Source organism: Anabrus simplex, chromosome 6 (assembly GCF_040414725.1).
Source record: "Anabrus simplex isolate iqAnaSimp1 chromosome 6, ASM4041472v1, whole genome shotgun sequence".
NCBI lineage: Eukaryota > Metazoa > Arthropoda > Insecta > Orthoptera > Tettigoniidae > Anabrus > Anabrus simplex.
The window spans coordinates 286,606,671-286,625,839 of NC_090270.1; the positions used below are offsets into that span (position 1 = coordinate 286,606,671).

The following is a 19,169-nucleotide window of genomic DNA, read 5'->3' on the forward strand; positions in this document are numbered from 1 at the left end:
AACATTGGTGTTTGGAATCTCCCTTAAACATAAAGAAACACGCCTTCTTTTAATTTTTTTTGGGGGGGGGGGTTGGCAGTAAAAACTAACGGTAGTGGGGTGTAAAAGGAGGTGAGACTAATTGATTTTACTGTTCTTAATGTACCTATAAGGATCCTCCGTTGCTCAGGCGGCAGCGCGCCGGCCTCTCACAGCTGGGTTCCGTGGTTCAAATCCCGGTCACTCCATGTGACATTCGTGCTGGACAAAACGGAGGCGGGACAGGTTTTTCCCCGGATACTCCGGTTTTCCCTGTCATCATTCATCCCAGCAACACATAATAGTAATAATAATAAGAATAACATTAATAATAAGAAGAAGAATATTCCGGACCGTCGTCAAATATGCGGACCGCGCTGGAAACGGCTCCTGGAGGGGTAATGACTAAGAATGCAGTCCGGCCGCGGGTTCAGTGCCGCCAAGGCACCCAATATGACACCACGCCGGATCTCCTGAAGAATTTTATCCAGATTAAAAATTATTATAGGAAAATACGGTATGGCAAAGATAAACGGACCCAACTGACCGGGAAGAATACCTGAGCCTAGCCCGGGAAGTACGAAATCGATTGCTGGAAAGGAAGATTGAAAAATGGGAGGAAACGTGCCGTAATCTAATAGAAAACGAGTCAGATCGGGAATTTTGGTGGATTCTCGCTGAAAACGTGTCAGATCGCGAATTTCGGCGGATTATATATCTAAAACAATAAGCATTCAATTATAAATTTCAGTATAATACCGTAGCGAAGCACGGGTACCTTGCTAGTTTATATATATAAGAAAACATAAAGGTCCGATAATACTGCCTTGAGGAATTCCCCTCTTAATTATTACAGGGTCAGATAAAGCTTCACCTACCCTAATTCTTTGAGATCTATTTTCTAGAAATATAGCAACCCATGGGTACATAATAATACTTCCTCCTTAAAGAAAGAAAGAAGTGGATCCCACTGGTCCAGTAGTCTATCCAAACATCTGCCTAAAGGTAACTACCTAGTACATACAAGCTTAAGAATTTTCTTTGCCTCTTTATTGTGCAAGTTCTGAAATTTCTGAAGGTGTTCTTTCCTTTTGACACTCTTCTCTAAGAAATTAAATATATCAACAAGGATCTCTTCCACTTTAAGTGGCAATCTTCCAGCACCTTTTTCAGCTGCTAGATTAATCAGGTGGCAAATGCAACCTATGACAAGCAATACCTGGTTGAACTTCGTTCAGAACTGCTGAAGCCCTATTTTTGTGTCCTATCATAACAGGAGCATTGTCGGAGCAGAAAGCCACACAGTTTTCAATTGGCATGTTATGAGAATTCAGCTGTGATAACATCAGGTTACCTATGTTTCGCCCTGTTGAGTCCCCCTCTAATGCTGGTATGGATAGCACAGTGCTCACTACTTTTTCCCATGGAATATCATAGAATGTAACAATAATAGGATAAAACTTGGCATTCCTATCACTGCTTCCATCCATTGCCACAGAAAATGGTCTGTTCTGAAGGCACTTAACAACTTCAGATGATGCACTTTTTTGCCATTTGATTTACAATGCATGTAGTTTTTGTGCGACCACAGCTGTATTTTTTTGCAACTTCTGATGTGGGAAACATCTTAAATAAAGCACCAGCATGACCAGCTGCATTTAAGGGCACATTTATATATTTATAAGGAGCACTCGAATGAGTATTTTGTTGTGTTAATTTACATTTTGCTGAATTCTGTTAGAGTTTTTAGTCTGTTTTTGCACTTTAGCAGATGGTAGCAGTCACACTTTTCCTTACACAGTGTACAGTGAAGTTGTTTGGTCCGGTTACGATCAATCATGGTATCATTGCCGTAGAATTCGTGGTCTATTTCCTTACGTTTCTTAAGAAGTTTTTTCTGAAGCTCTTGGAATGGGCCGGTAGATGGCAGTGGTAGATTGAGTAGTAGATCTTCAATGAAGTAGGTTTCCCATGCCAGTACATAAACAAGTCTGGAGGGTGCCAGTTTACCTACTCCTAGTGCCTTCTTAAGGGATCTTGCTTTGACTCTTTCTATCCTCTCCAAGTCACTGATTGTCAGATTGTCCCATACTATTTCGATTCCGTATGTGACAATGGGGGTTATTGCGGTCTTGAATAAAGTCATCGCTGTGTTAAGGGAGAGCATATATATATTCTTGATATTGTGAATGGCTCTGATTGCTACTGTCGTTCTGTCCATGATGTGGTTATTGAAGGATGTCATGCTCGTTTGGAATGTGTTGCCACTGTATTTGAATTTCTCGACTATTTCTAGTGTTTTATTTTTTAATGATATAGCGCCATCCTTGGCCGTTTTGCCACCTTTTCTGAACACCATCTGTACTGTCTTTTCCTGGTTAATTTCAAATTTGTTATCTGAAGCCTAAGCTTCTAACTTCATCATTGTCATCTGCAGTTCTGCCTTTGAGCTCAATCTCAGTGCCATGTCTCCAGCGTACATTATTAGGGTCTCAGGAGCGTCCGTCATTATTTGTGTGATATCTGCTGTTGCTATATTGAACAGTAGCGGACTTAGGGTGCTCCTTGGGGTACCTCATTTGTTTGAATTACTTTCCCGGATGAGTATGCTCCATCTTCAATTTTGATTAGATTGTAGTCTAGTATGTTCTCAACAATTCTCACGAGCGTGTTGTCACCAAACATTTGTTTTAATTTTCCTATCAGGATATCTCTGTCGATAAGATCAAAAGCCTTCTTATAGTCAACAAAGACAACATAGTACTTTCCTTTTGGGTGCCTCAGTGCCTTTTCTACTTTTCCTTTTAGGTATGCTGCAGCTTGTAACATGCTTTTTCCTTTGCGAAAGCCTAGTTGGCATTCTGGTATGAATGTGTCTATTTCATTATTCAGGTGGTTCACTACAAGTTCCAAATGCTTTATGTAGATTGCTTTCTAGAGCTATACCTCTATATGAGTCGGGGTTGTCAGCTTCTCCTTTCCCTTTGCAGAGTATCTTCAGCGTTGCCATTCTCCAAACTTCCGGTATTTTGCCTAAATTTAGACATTTGTTGAATAGTTCTGTCCAAAGCTGTAGTAAATGAAATGGCGTATGGCTCTTAGTGCCGGGAAAAGGACATGTGCGGCTCGCCAAATGCAGGTCTTTTAATTTGACTCCCGTAGGCGACCTGCACATCGTGATGAGGATGAAATGATGATGAAGACAATGCATACACCCAACCCCCGTGCCAGTGAAATTAACCAATGATGGTTAAAATTCCCGACCCTGCCAGGAATCGAAGCCAGAACCCTGTGACCAAAGGCCAGCATGCTAACCATTTAGCCATGGAGCCGGACAGCTGTAGTAAATATTCTTGAGTACTTTTTAAGTGTTCTATATATATGTTGTCTGATCTTGCTGTCTTTCCCTTTTTTCCCTTTACTGATTGCCATCTGTACTTCCCCGTAGTCAGTCTAATTTCATGTTCTGGATTGACAGAGTGGTTTGTGGTGTCACGTGTTTCCCTGCTGTCTCTCTTTAGAAGCAGTGAGAAGTGCTTTTTCCAAGTTTCCATTGGTATTTACCTCGCTCTGCACGCTTGCTTTTTCTTGAGAGCAGCGAATGGGTCTGTTTCTGCTTTGACTACAAGCTTTTTGGCTTCTGCTTCCAGATATTCAGCTCACTTTTCTTTTAGAAGTTTTCTGTAATTCCTTCTTTTGATGTTGTATGCTGCCAAGTAATCAGTGGTCTCCATATTATCTGACTGAATATAACGTACATAAAGTGTCTTTTTGTGCTATATAGCACTGTCTGTCAAACCATTTTTGTGCTCTCCTTTCTTTTGCAGGCAAAGTGGCTTCCTGTATCAGATTTGTAGCAATTTCTACTGCTTCATCTAGGTGTTCTCGAGCTACAAGTGCTCTTGCTTTTTGTATATTTGGGAGGTCTTGCAGTTTCGTTCTATCACTATTTCTTGGAAGTGTGATGCCTTTAGCATCAGGGATTAGCAATTTCCATGTCTCTTTGCGTTCAGTTTTGTGCAGATGGGTGTATATTTTCTGATTGGTGTTGACCCAGAGGATAATAGACCTTCCAGCTTCTTTATTATAAATCTTTCTCCTCAGTAGAATACAAGATCGATTGTGCTGGAGCCATTTGGAGCAAAGTATGTTTCAAGAAATTTTTTGTTTATCATTGTGAAACCTTCTTCTCTCAGGATTTTGATAACTATCCCTGATTAAGCTTTCGGCTTGTCTATTCTGCAGTTGAGGTCACTCGCGATTATCACTTCTTCTGCAGTATTTACTTTCTCTATTGAATAAAGTACTGATTCTACTACATCTTCTATTGGATTATCTGAAACGATATATATTCCTATTAATGTTTGGTCAGTGGTCTTAACTATGATTGTGTTTTCACTTCTCTGGATTTCATTTACTTTTCCTACAATTGGTTTGAGGAACCATGAAACTCCTCCAGCTGGTCTACCTCCTGTTGGTGTTGCAAATTTGTGGTATCCATAGAATTTTGGTAGGTCTGTTGGCTCTAAAAGAAAAATGTTCCATTGTCTTTGGAGGTATGAATAATAAGGCATTTTTTAGTCCTTCGGGGTTCCAGAGAAGAATCTTGATTACTTTATTATTCAAGGGACACTCCAATGTTGTGTCTTTGGCCTCGAAAAGAAAATCTTCTAACTAGAATACCTGTAGGCCAGAAGTCTGGTTTTATCTGTGGAATGTTATTTCTTAATAAATACTTTTTAATGTTATCTTCTGTGGTTCCTTTTTTTATCTTTCCCATATATAGCCATGCAGTTTTGGCTGCTGGCTGTAGTTCTTCATTGCTTTGTTCCGTTCCGATGATGGTCTTACGATGTTGTTTGGATTTTTTCACCACTGTGTTCCAGGGTGTATTTTCTTCGGGTCTGGCGTCTTCAGTCACTGCTGGTGAGCTGGATTCATTTAGATCACTCGTTTTCTCCTTGTCTTCGAACTCAACATTTGAGCAAGCTGAAGATCTATAATTCCAGATTTGTGTTGTTCTGTCCGCACACTTTTCTTTGGAATTTTCTTCCAGTCCAGTCAAGATGTCCATAGGTGGGTTCTTTTTTTTTTTTTTATTTTTTTTTTTTTCTGGATCTAGTCGTTGAGTTCTTATTTTGGATCAGTATCTGAAGCTGTTCGATCTTTACAGGAGTCCGTTTTCTATTCTTTTAGTGGGGTTTGTGGAGTTTGGTTTGTTTCTATATCTGGAGATGTCTTTGATGTCTGTTCTTTCTTGATTGCATTGTCTTTGCAGGTGTGGTTTTCGACGAATTTCCTCATTTCTTCTCTGACTGCAGCTAGGATTGTTTCCTGTAATATTTGTATTTATTTTCTGAATCTTTGAGTTCGCTTCTGTTTCTTTTGAGGTATTCTAGCTCCCTTTTACAAGGTTTACAAAGCCATAACAACATGCATCTAGGTTTCTGGAGAGTAGTATAGTCTCCAGCGCTGATACCGACACAATCTTTGTGAAACCATTTATTACAACTATCGATACAGCAAACTCCGGCATTGCTATCTGTTACCTGTTTGCCGCATGTGCCACATGAGGCATTGATGTTGCCTTTCCCAGTCATGGAAACTGATTCTTTGATTTCCTCTCTTTGTGTATTATGTAAATATACGCTTTGCTAGCACCAAACAAAATGGCGTTGAGTTCACTCACCAAATTATTACTGATTATATCTTATATAGATTACCTAATGCACCAAACAATTCAATAATTCATTCACTGTAAACTTGCTCACAGTTAGTGAAATAGTTATACAAATCATTTTTATATTATCATTCTTTTCTAAAGATGCACTTAAAATGACTTCGTGGACTTCGTTTTGTTAGCTAGTAAGCCGTGATTTCAAACTATAACCGTCACTATCGATTGTTCACCCTGTTCACATCAACAATGGCTACAACAGCACATGGATTGTGCAACACTACTATGCAACACTACTGAGATGCTGTATGGCTGGTCACTAAACATTAAACCAATCTACACAAGTATTGTGAATAACTGATCGAAAACTTTCACTGAGATAAACCTCATGAGCGGCAGTGCAATATACTCTCTAGGCATGATCAGTTAAGTTCAGCAAGTACTTCTGAATTAACGACAGAAAAAATCTATGGCGCTAAAGCCCTGATTTACTTTGGCCTACCAGGCGACCGCTGATCGGTTCGGAGACCTGCAGTTTACGAGGTGAGACGGTCAGTGAGAGGAATCCTCTCAGTCATTATTCTTGGTTTTCTAGACCGGGATCACCCTCTCACCCTCAGATATCTCCTCAATTGCAATCAATTAGGGTCACTTAGTTTGAGTGAAACTCGAACCAACCCTCAGGACCAGGCGAAAATTCTTGACCTGGCCGGGAATCAAACACATGACCTCCGGGTGAAAGGCAGACATGCCACACTTGGCCCGCGGGGACCGGCATTTATGTAAAGATAGAGGACTATATGTGACCTATATGTGACTATAAGGTTTAGCAGAGAGAAAGTAAAAAGTGAATTGAAGTATGATATATGTGGAGAATCAGACGGAGGGCATTTTTAGGTCCAAGAAGTTCCTTGAAGGAGTCAGGAGGTTGAGGAATATTGTCGGGTTCATTGGGACAAATTTCTACAAAATGTTCTCCAGAGACATCATCATCATCTTCGTTATCACTAGTTTCATCTACAACAATATTCAGAGTAGCTTTAGTGCCGTTAGAAACAATTAAACATCTCTTCGTTAGCTGTGGTGATTCTGTGGGCGTGTACGGTATAATTTCGTCGCTACTCTCTGAATTAAATTCACTATTGCTATCCGATAAATCATCCACGTGAACTTCGTTTGTTCCAAATACTGCATTAATTTATCGTCATCAATACCTGCTGAGAAAATATCACGTGAAGAACTTGCCATTTTGCTGTCACAAATCCACTCACTGCAATCTCGAACTGACCGGTTAGCGATATTTGTAAACACAGGAAACGACTCTTGTGAAAGCTATAACACACTCTTAGAACTGCCAAAGCAAGGTCAGGCACACAATAAGGTGTAGCCCCTTTACTATAGGTTGTAACAAAAGTATGCACGTCACTATAGGTTGCCTCAAAATTATAAATATCACAGAATTTTAAGCCAGCCGATGTAATCGGCTCTGGCAACTTCTGAATGGATATTTAAAGGCCGACCTGATCGGCTTTGGCAATTTAAAGGGTGGATGCTCGCACTACTGCCTGGTACCAAGAGAGTTAAACATATTCTCGAATAAAATAATTCACAAAATAGCCAAACTTGCAATGAACCAACCTGGATTTGTGAAAAATTGTGGCAACAACAGATGCAATTCCACATTGCAAGGCTGTTAGTTGAGAAACACCATGAAGAAAGAATAAGCCACGGCATCTCGCTTTTCTGGACCTTGAGAAGACCTTCGATCGGGTACCACATGATTTAATTTGGTTAGCACTACAAGAACACAGCATTCCAGAGCACCTTGTTAAGTGGGTATAACTGCTCTACATAGAACCAAGGAGTTATGTTTAAGCTGCCGAAGGAGTGTCCAATGACTTCCGCATCACGATAGGAGTCCAGCAAGGCTCTGCCTGATCACCACTGTTGTTCATTCTTGTGATGGACACAGTTACATCAGACCTGCACAAGCCAATACCATAGATATGTCTCTATGCTGACATCATGCTGGCTGCACAGAATAAGCTTGACCTTCAGCGCCAAACAGAAGAGTGGAACAACTGACTAGCCCAATATGGCCTGTGCCTCAACAAAAAGAAGATAGAATACATGACATTGGATCCTTGAGAAACTGGAACCATCAACACTAATGGTGAAGATCTACCAAGAGTAATGAAATGGCTCCACTATCTGATGATGATGCTTGTTGTTTTAAGGGGCCTAACATCGAAGGTCATCGGCCCCGCTCCACTATCTCTGACGACAGCAACATAAGGATACACACAGCCTGGCTGAAGTGGAGGGTGACCGTCAGATGAAGGACTATCTGAAATCTAAAATCTACCGTTTTGTCACTCTTCACTGCACCGAGTGTTTTTTTTTTTTGCTAGTGGCTTTACGTTGCACCAACACACATAAGTCTTAAGCCGACGATGGGATAGGAAAGGCCTAGGAGTCGGAAGGAAGCAGCCAGGGCATTAATTAAGGTACAGCCCCAACATTTGCCTGATGTGAAAATGGGAAACCACGGAAAACCATTTTCAGGGCTGCCGACAGTGGGATTTGAACCCACTATCTCCCAGACGCAAGCTCACAGCCACACTTGGCCAGCTACAAAGGAAGTAGAATGCTGACTACATGTCATGGAGACAAAGATGCTTAGGTGAACAGCTGGCATCACCAAACTGGGTCATATTTTAAACAATGTTACTAGGAAATGTTTTGGTGTTGCACCAATCCAGAAGAAAATGCAGGAAAGCCATCTACACTGATATGGGCATGTGTTGCAAGCAGAGGGCGATATATTGGCAAAGTCAGTACATACATACTACTGGTGTTAACGTTGCAGTAATTACCAAGGACCTCCAACACTTGGTTTTTGAATGTTGATGTGTATCAATCCCTATTCACAGTCTAGAGAGCCAAGAATAATGGCCTGGAGTATGTGTTGCACTGACCATGCATTTCCTCTTAATCTGCAGGTCTTTGTGCTGAGTGCAATTGTTTAATAGCCCAAGACCCATCAGCGTTGCAGTACCATAGTTGTTTGTTTGTTTTTGGTCCTTATCAAGGAAGCAAACAGTGTTGGAAATCTTCACAATTTACAGAACAGTATTGATTGTCATTTCAGTGTTAAGAAGCTGTAAAGATATGGTATATTTGAGCCTTTAAAAGAATGCCAACTTATTGAGAAAATCTCACAAACTGAAGTAATGTTGTGTGTCACCCAAGCAGGAATACTTAGCAATATGTGTCACTGAATTGTTAAAATGCTGTGTAATTACAGTTAAAGTTCACCAATTACAAAGACAAAGAAATTGAGAAAAATTAAAAATTGAGAGATATGAGCCAGATCACATAAAAGTGTTGGTCATAATTTTTCTTCTTGGTATTTTTCCTGTAATATGACATTCTTTTTCAGCAAGAAAATATATACAATTAATCTATTTTGTGCAAACACTACTCTCTGGGCATGAATAAAATTCACTTAATAAATTGGAAATGGAGATTCTTGTATCATACTGTTATTTTCTTGAAATTTTATGTAACTTACATGTTTGCACATCCTACCAAACCCAAACATATGTAGAATGTTAAAGGAAGACAAACTCTATGAAAATTTCCAAGATTTTAATTAGATTATACACCAGAGATTATATAGCATTCATCATCATTTTCATTTTCCCTTGTTCAGCTCCTGCCAGGTCGGGGTGTTAATGGCACATCTCCACCGTTGCCTCTACTTCCACCACTCCTCTTCAGCAACTGTATTCCAGTCCATTCTTCTTTTCCTTATACTGTTCTTGGCAGAGTAGGCCCTACATCCATCTTTCTCTGGGCCTACCTCTTGCCCTCTTTCCTTCTATCTTAGCCTCCAACACTTGTTTTGGTATCCTTCCCCCCTCTATTCTTATACATTGTCCAAACCATCTCAATTTATTCTTCTCCATCCTATCACTCAGTTTTCCTACTCCTATCTCTTTTCTGACCTCAACATTTCTTACTCTGTCTCTCCTTGTCTTCCCTACCATACCTTTCAGGAACCTCATCTCACTGGCCTGAATTTTACTCTCATTTCTTGATGTAAACTTCCAAGCCTCTGATGCATACGTTAATATAGGGGTATAGTACATCTTGTACATTATCTCTTTACATTTCATAGGAACTTCTCTGTTCCACACCAGGTTCCTTACATTCTGGCAGAAAGTATTTCCTGCTACTACCCTTCTGCTGATCTCCTTATCCAACCTTGCATCTTGCAAGATTTCACTTTCCAAATATTTGAAGCATTCAACAACCTCAAGCTTTTATCCCCTGATACTAACGATTCCCACCAAGCGAGTTGGCCATGCAGTTAGGGGCGCGCAGTTGTGAGCTTGCATCCAGGAGACAGTGGGTTCGAAGCCCACTGTTGGCAGCCCTCAAGATGGTTTTCCATGGTTTCACATTTCCACACCAAGCAAATGCTGGAGCTGTACCTTTATTAAGGCTATAGCTGCTTCCTTCCCACTCCTAGCCAATCAATCAATACTGATCTGCATTTAGGGCAGTCGCCCAGGTGGCAGATTCCCTATCTGTTGCTTTCCTAGCCTTTTCCTAAATGATTTCAAAGAAATTGGAAATTTATTGAACATCTCCCTTGGTAAGTTATTCCAATCCCTAACTCCCCTTCCTTTCCTATTCCATCATCACCATAAGACCTATCTGTGACAGTGCGACGTAAAGCGAATTGTAAAAAGACCCTAATGATTCCTTTTCTTTCTCCTCTTGTCATCACCACTGTTTTGCTCTTCTCCACATTGATTTTCATATCATATTTCTCAATGTTGTCATTTAAAGCTTTGAGTCAGATTTGCACTTCTGAACTGTTGACTTCCCAGATCACTTTCATCTGCAAACAACAATATTTTCACATCCCCTACATATCTCACCTTTGTTTCCTTTAGATTTCATCCTTAACCTTTAAAAACATAAGTGGGGACTATACACTTCCCTCCCTGTCTTAGTCCAGTTTGATTTCTAAACCAATCTGTTCTCCCCAATGGAGTCTGGACACAACTGGAACAATTCTTATACATTGTTTTCACTAGTTTTGTTGATTGCCTTTCACACCCTTTTCTTTCCAGGGTTTCCTCCACTTTTTCTCTAATACTATCATATGCCTTCTCTAGATGAAGGAAAATCATCATCAGATCTTTTCCATATTCCCACTGTTTTTCCATCAGTAATGTCATGGTGAATATAAGGCCTATCCTTGACCTACCCAGTCAAAATCCATACTGCCCTTCTAAATTTCTTTCCACTCTTCATCTCACCTTACTTTCTATTATTCCCTCCAATATTATGGCTACTTGTGACAACAGTGCAATTCCTCAATAATTGTCACATACTTTCCTGTCAGCTTTCTTGAATACTGATATTATTAGACCTTTACACCAATCATCAGGTGCTTGCTTTTTGCTCTATATACACTTTAGCAGCCAGTATAACCAAAGTAGATAAAAAGGTCCTCTGCCTTTATCATTACCACACATATTATTTCATCTATATCTCCTACTTTTCCTGTTTTCATTTGTTTAACAGTCATTTCTACCTCTACCATTGCAATATCACACTACATTTCTGGATCCTCCTGATTTACCACTACACTCTCTTCTGCATCATTTCTCACATTCAGGAGTTGATTGAAATAATCTTTCCACCTATTCTTTATCTCCTCGGTGTCTGTTATTACATTTCCACTCTCTTCCTTCACTTGTTTTGTGTAGATTTTCTCTTATTTTTTATATCAATCCATACAACATCCTTTTTCCACCATTTACATTGTTTTCCAACTCTTGTGTGAATCTCTCCCAACAATTTTTCTTTTTCCTCATTTACTATATTTTACACTTACTTTTAATTTTCTGGTACTTAATCATACTTCCTTCTTTCCTATTTCTATTCCATTCTTGCCATGCTTTCTTTTTTAACAACCTCCTTCACCTTTTCATTCCACCAAGGTCTCTCCTTTTACTTCACTCTCACCAAAGTTCTGCCACAAATCTTTTCTGACCGAGCTCGATAGCTGCAGTATCCAGTAATCGGGAGATAGTGGGTTCGAGCCCCACTGTCGGCAGCCCTGAAGATGGTTTTCTGTGGTTTCCCATTTTCACACCAGGCAAATGCTGGGGCTGTACCTTAATTAAGGCCACAGACGCTTCCTTCCAATTCCTAGACCTTTCCTATCCTATCATCGCCATAAGACATATCTGTGTCGGTGCAACGTAAAAAGAAGCCAACAGACCTACCAAAATTCTATGGATACCACAAATTTGCAACACCAACAGGAGGTAGACCAGCTGGAGGAGTTTGATGCTTACAAGAAAGTATGTGTTTCTTTATTTTTAAAGAAGATTCCATGTATCAATTTTCACATCTATAGCAGCATCACTTTTTGAGATATGCGTATCCTCATAAAAGGGATTGAACCCCTTTTCACTTCTTTTTATCTCCTTAATTGGATTTTCTGAAAACAAGAACAACACGTGTTTCTTTATTTGTAAAGGAGATTCCAAATACCAATTTTCACATCTTTAAACTGTTAAGTTTTTGAGATATAGATATACTCATTTTAATAATTCACCCCCTTTTCACCCCCTTAGCGATGGAATATCCAAGAATCCTTCGTTAGGAAGTACCTACACTGTAATATAAATGTATCCCCAAAATTTCATTTATTTTTGTCCAATAGTTTTGACTCGGTGATGATGAATGAATCAATCAGTCAGTCAGTCAGTCAGGACATGATATTCTATATACGAATATATAGATTTCCAGTAAAGTAAGCTAGTATTTGTAATGCTGTTCTGCTTCTCTCACTATGTGTCTAATGTCTGAAGAACACATAAATTAAATATTTCAGATACCAGTAAAAGAAATACTTACCAAGGTAAGAACCATTTGTAGCTTTTACCAGTTTTCCTAAGGCATTGGTCCTTAAATGAATTTCAACAGAAAATGAATCTGTAAGAGAAAGAGTCAAGTTTATGGTTAAAAATTTGAAATGTATTTATACTGAACAGGAAGAAAGATGTAAATTTTGACATGAGAAAAACATTACTATAATGAAAATACAGTACAACAAATTTTATACCGGTAATATAAGAGTCAAGATTCAAGATCTGTTAAAACTGTTAGTTAGAATAAGTATTACATAAATAATATTGTTTTTATTTATCCACAAAATGTATATTCTGTTCTACATGTCCCCAGATAGAGACAGTTTTGGTATCAAATTTAAAGAAAAACCAAGAAATCTCCTACCATTTACAGTACTCATTTGTTTTCTCAAGTTTAACATTTTCCTCATCATTCCCAACCAGGGTGATAGAATTACCTATTCTCTCAGTGAATGTTCAATATCATTACATATTAAATACAAATTTACATCATCATTTTATTTTTAATGTATTACACATTAGGTATGTCTGCAAAATCATTATGGGGTTTCAGATGACTCTTATAACATCTACTGTAAATGAAACAGAAACAAAAGATATCTCAATGAATTTTGAATGCCTAAAGCGATGATGCAGGCACAGATAATCACATGATAATGAAGTAAATTGCACCATTCAATTTATCAAGATGTGGACATTGTACAGAAAAGTTCAGCCTATCCTTTAGCTCGTAAAATTTGAATCAGTGATGCATGTTTGTCATGCATATCATCGCGTGTACAATGAAGAATCAACACATGAAAATAACATTCATGTATTGTAAGAAAAAATAAGTGAAGTTCTATTTTCTAGAAATTTACCCTCCCATTCAATCACACTTTTGTCTAGTCTATAATAGTCCTCATTTTTGCTGATGGTCTCCCATGATCTACCTTATCAATTTCAGGATCTCTGTTTTCTACTTATTAAGAGCATATAATTCAAATAATAAACAAAACCATACCAGTTCTGTCAATTCTTTCACACCCAAGGGTACAGAAGATATTTGAATGGAAAGAAACTAAAGCCTCATCAAACTTCACTAAAAATGTAAGGAAATTTCATTTAGCATTTATTTAAAATGTGTAATGTTTAAGAGTACAGTACCTACATCAATAAATAGTTTTAAAACCCCATCATGACTTTATGGACACACTGTAAATCGGTTTACAAGTAAAACACATTAGGTTAGGTTTTGAATTTTCACAATACTATTTGGATTATTTTCTGCTCTATTCACTGGTGATGTCCCTTAAGTTGTACAAGGTTATTTTGGTTACTATACTGAATTTTGTAGTTCGAATTTTCTTCCTAGGAGAAGAATTTCATTCAGCCTACATTAATACAATTTCAGCCACACAGTACTATTCTACTGTAGTTCCCATACCCTAACAAAACCACTGCATAAAAGATTAATATTTTTAGAGTAGATATTGGTGATTAAAGACTGAAGACTTTCAAACCTGTTTTTTTTTTCCTTTTTTTTGTGGAAAAAAAGATTTTTAACTTAATTTGCTTTGCTTGCTGATCCATAATATACTGACGAGGGAACACATAATGTGGCCAGCGCAAGTTTAAACGCCAAAATGGAACAAATAAATAGTCTTAAAATTAGAAGTGCTGCGGGAGTATCGGGGTGTGGAGGAGAGGTAGGGAGGAGCGAAGCGAAGCACTGGACGTGAGCCACCCGGCTATGTCGAGCCATGCCAGCAGCCAGGCAGCGTATAGTTAGCGCGTTCCTCTTAACTTCCCGATCAGATGTGCAAAATGTTAATATGAAAACAGCACATGAAACAACTGTACAAAGGACGATGTTTGAACAACGATGCCAATAAGGTTTGAAAAACAAGAACTTGGGCATGAATTTTTCAAACGTCATCCTTTGTATACTTGTTTCATGTGCTGTTTTCACATTTACGTTTTGCGCATCTGATCAGGAAGTTAAGGGGAACGCACTAACTATACGCTGCCTGGCTGCTGGCGCAGCTCGTTACAGCCTGGTTGGTTCACGTCTGCTGCTTCGTTCCTCCCTACCCCACCGCCACACCCGGATACTCCCACGGCACTTCTAATTTTACGACTATTTATTTGTTCAATTTTGGTGTTTAAACTTGTGCTGGGCACATGCAGTTTTCACCTTAGCATTATACCACCTCCCACGAATATTCCTACCAAATTTCAACCGAATCCCAGTGTAACACAAGTATGTATTCCCTCGTGAGAGTTCTTGGAAGATAAGGTAATTCTGGTTTGTTTTCTGTGTTGTCCTGATTTCCTTGTCTTTAACCGCCATTAATCAATTACCACAGATCTGCAGTTAGGGTGGTATATTCTCCATCGATAGTTTACCTAACCTTTTCTTAAAATGATTTCAAAGAAGTTGGAAATTTATCAAACATCTGCCTTGGTAAATTATTGTAATATCTAATACCTCTTAAATATAATTAAAAAGCTTTTCAGTCTGTCGAACACAAGTTAAATACAAATATTACACTACAACATAACCTGTAAAATAACACATTATTAAACAAGGAATAAAAAAATGCACTATTAAACAAAGAATGACATGTTTCGTTCTTAAAAGAACATCAGATTGTACAAGAACATTATTTTATCTATTCACGAGATTATCACTTGCCCGGTCGTATGCACTGTGAGCTGTCTCCCACCAAGCACTTTGCCATTATATGCTTCTCGGTGCCACAAGCTCCCATCCTATGCAATCTGCTGAGAGCTTTATCAGCGTAAGATTCAGTTTAGTCAAGTGTTTACGTGTTTAGTGGTCAGTGTGTTGTTCCAATGCCATTTTCATAACATGAGCATGTGTTTATATATAATACCTTCATAAATTATAGGAAATCTTGTGCGAAAACATGTGCTGGCCGCATTACAACGAAGTGCTTAGCGGGAGACAGGCTCACAGTGCAGGCAACCGGGAGAGTGAGAATCCCCCAAATAGATAAAATAAAGTCTTTGTATCATATCACACTCAAATATTTAGAATATTTATGTTTATTTCTGTTTAATACTTAGGAACTTATCTTAATGGTGTCCTCCTTTGTCTCTACTCAAGCATTTAACAAACTAATACCTCTTCCTATAAAAGAGTCTTTACCTTAATTTTTCTTCTAGAATTCCAGCTTTTATCTTCACATTATGGATGCTTCCTATTTTAGAAACTCCACTCAGGTTTGTTCGTCTACTAATGTACTTCCACGTCATTCCTTCATTGACAGCTCAAAACATACTACTTAGTTGAGCTATTCGTCCCCTTACTCCTGGGTTTTCCCAGCCCAAAGTTTGCAACATTTTCATAACACTACTCTTCTCACCAAAATCACCCAGAACAAATCATGCTGTTTTCGTTTTGATCTTTCCCAGTTTTCAAAACAGTAATCCTGAAAAAGGTTCCATACACTGGAACTATGATCAAATATAAATGGGAATTTGAATATACCACTGCAGTTAGTAATAATTCTGAGGCAGGGCTTTGCACACATGAACGACGGTGCAGAACTGGGCTGCTTCAGTACGCCATGAGTGAGCAAGAAGTGCACATGTCTGTTGCGCAATGGCAAATTTCTCATAAAAGAGGGCAACAAACCTTCCGAAATTTTGAGACAGCTTTGCACACAGTTTGGGGAAGAAACACTTTTGCAGACTCAAGTGTATGAGTGGGCTAAAACATTTGTGGCAGGAAGAGAAGGTGTGGAAAATGAACCTCATGAAAAAAGCCCGTGGATAAGCATCAATGCAGACAACATAGTTGTCATTCATGACATGATTGGTGAAGATTGGCGAATAAAATTTTGCAAATTGTTTTAGCCATAGGAATAAGTTACAGAAGTGTTCAAACCATCATCCAAGATGAACTCCATTTCAGAAAATTATCTGTCAGGTGGGTTCCTCATCTCCTCAATCAGGAACAAAAATCTTTACACCAGGAAGTTTGTCAGAGGCTCTTGCGTCACTAGAGAGGATTTCTTGCATCATATTGTGACATGCGATGAACTTGGGTGCATCATTACACCCCAGAGTCAAAGCAAGCAAGCATGGAGTGATGGCAAAGAGACGAAGCAAGTCCGGTCAAGGCCAAAACATGCCCATCTGCTGGAAAGATGCTTGCAACCGTTTTCTGGGTCTCCACAGGCATTTTGCTGGTGGATTACTTCATGAAAAAAGGACAATTAATGCAGCCTATTACTGCCACCTTTTAGATGAGGCAAAAGCTGCGCAACAGAACAAGCGACACCGGCAACTGATCCAAAACATCATTCTTCTCCATGACAATGCAAGGCCACATACTGCCTCGGAACACCCTCCATAAAGTCCAGATTTATCACCCTGCGACTACCATTTATTTGGACCTCTCAAGCAAGACCTAGGAGGACAGCAGTTTCATGATGATGCAAGTGTAGAAGAGTTTGTGCACAACTAGCTCCACATACATTCCTCTCCTTTCTATCAGGACGGCATCAAAAACTTACCAATCCAATGGAGAAAATGTGCATCGAAGGCAGAGCACTATGTAGAAAAGTGATCTCTACATGTGTATTTTTTTGGTTGATGCAATAAATTTAAAAAAATAATTATCATTTATACTTGATCCAGCTTTATCTGGGGTCCTACCAGAGACTTACACACCCACTCCTTTACATCCCAATTACAACAACCCCTCGATATTCTCAGAACCGTATGGAGTTTTGAGGTCTTCCACATGGATTTCTCTCTTCGATGAGGCCTTCCACTATTGTCTGCATCAGGTGTGGGTGGTGCATCGCATGTCCCCACAAGAAAAGACACTGTTTCTGGATTGTTAGTAGCAGTTAACTTTATCAAGGATTTTATCATTCAGCTCTTTTTCAGTCCAAGATATTATCAACATTTTATGATAGCACCACATTCCAAATACTCCCAGACATTTGATTTCTACCCGGTTTAATGTCCGAGTTTTGCAGCCGTATAGTGCCACTATAGTGACCTTCGATGTTAGGCCCCTTTAAACAACAAGCATCATCATCGTCATCATCATCAAAGCAACAAGCATCCATATTCAAAGATTGAGACTTTGTGCACAGTATTCTCATTTCTTTATAAAAGCTGTTTGAGTCTGTGCTATCCTACACCTGACTTCTGTGGTACATCTTGCATCTTCACATATTTTCTGTCCAAGGTATATGAGTGTTTTTACCTTTTCAATTTGCTACATATCTTTACTAGAAATTTTAAGTTTGTGTGCAATTATCATCCATTTAGTTTTTGAGGTGTTTATTTTCATTCCATATGTTTTTTGTGTATTTGAAATTCTCAGCATTATTGATTGTAGCCTCATTGGGCTACCTGCTGGAATTGCTTGGTCATCAGCAAACTTGATTACCTTGATTACCTTGATTATAATGATTAATTCCTCATTCACCTTCATTCACATGTTCGTATTTGCTACGGCTTCGGTCATCATCAGTATCTCCAAAAGTGTTGAAGAAAATTGGCAATAGAGGACAGCCCTATTTCACACTTGTCTTGATATCTTGTCATTTTACGAAAGCAGCATACACTAATAATGATATTACTGACAATAATGACTATGATGCTAACTATCCTAATAATGATAATAATAATAATCATCATCATCATCAACCAGTTGATGACCTAACTGATGATGATATTAACGCCATAAATGCTCATTCCTGAGTAAATCAAGTAAAATTCACTTTCAAAAAAGTTGGGGCGAGCGATGTGAAGCGTGTAATTTACTCCCTCAAGTCTGATGCTCCGGGTAATGACGACATACCATTATCTTTCATAAAAAATATTATTGGTGCCATATTACCTATTCTGACGCATATATTTAATCATTGCCTCGTGCAGGGAGTATTTCCAACTGTGTGGAAGCACGGTATCGTCATTCCTATTCCTAAGAAGAATTCTCCTAGTTTACCATCAGATTATCGCCCTATATCCATTCTCCCACCCCTTTCCAAAGTACTAGAACGCTTGGTACACGAACAAGTCCTCACTTACTTGACTAACTTCTCACTGCTTGATCCTTACCAATCTGGTTTCAAGAAACGACACAGCACAACGACTGCCCTACTGAAAGTAACTGATGATATCCGACAGGCAATGGACACTCGACAAGTGACTGTACTGGTTCTACTTGATTTTTCTAGTGCTTTTGATACTGTTGTTCCTCAACTGCTACTTTCAAAATTGGATTCATTAAATTTCAGCAAGACGGCAATAAACTTTTTCAGTTTGTACCTCAAAAATCGCCGTCAGTGTGTCAAAGTAAATAATAGCAGATCTGAGTGGCTTAACAAACCCCTCGGTGTCCACCAAGGGTCTGTACTTGGACCATTGCTGTTTGCAATTTACTTACACGATATTGCCAAATCGATTACACATTGCAAGTATCATCTTTATGCTGATGATCTGCAGATCTACTACCACTCAAGAACTGATAAAATTCAGAG

General features: G+C 38.9%; 1 protein-coding gene across 1 annotated transcript in view; it reads right to left on the bottom strand.

Annotated features, from left to right (window-relative positions):
• The window catches only part of LOC136876467 (uncharacterized), a 484,774-nt gene that overhangs the window by 349,507 nt on the left and 116,098 nt on the right, over nt 1-19,169 (bottom strand). Inside the window, exon 4 of the mRNA XM_068228446.1 lies at nt 12,644-12,721. Coding sequence (XP_068084547.1) covers nt 12,644-12,721 — 78 coding nt within the window. The remainder of the gene's footprint in view (nt 1-12,643; nt 12,722-19,169) is intronic.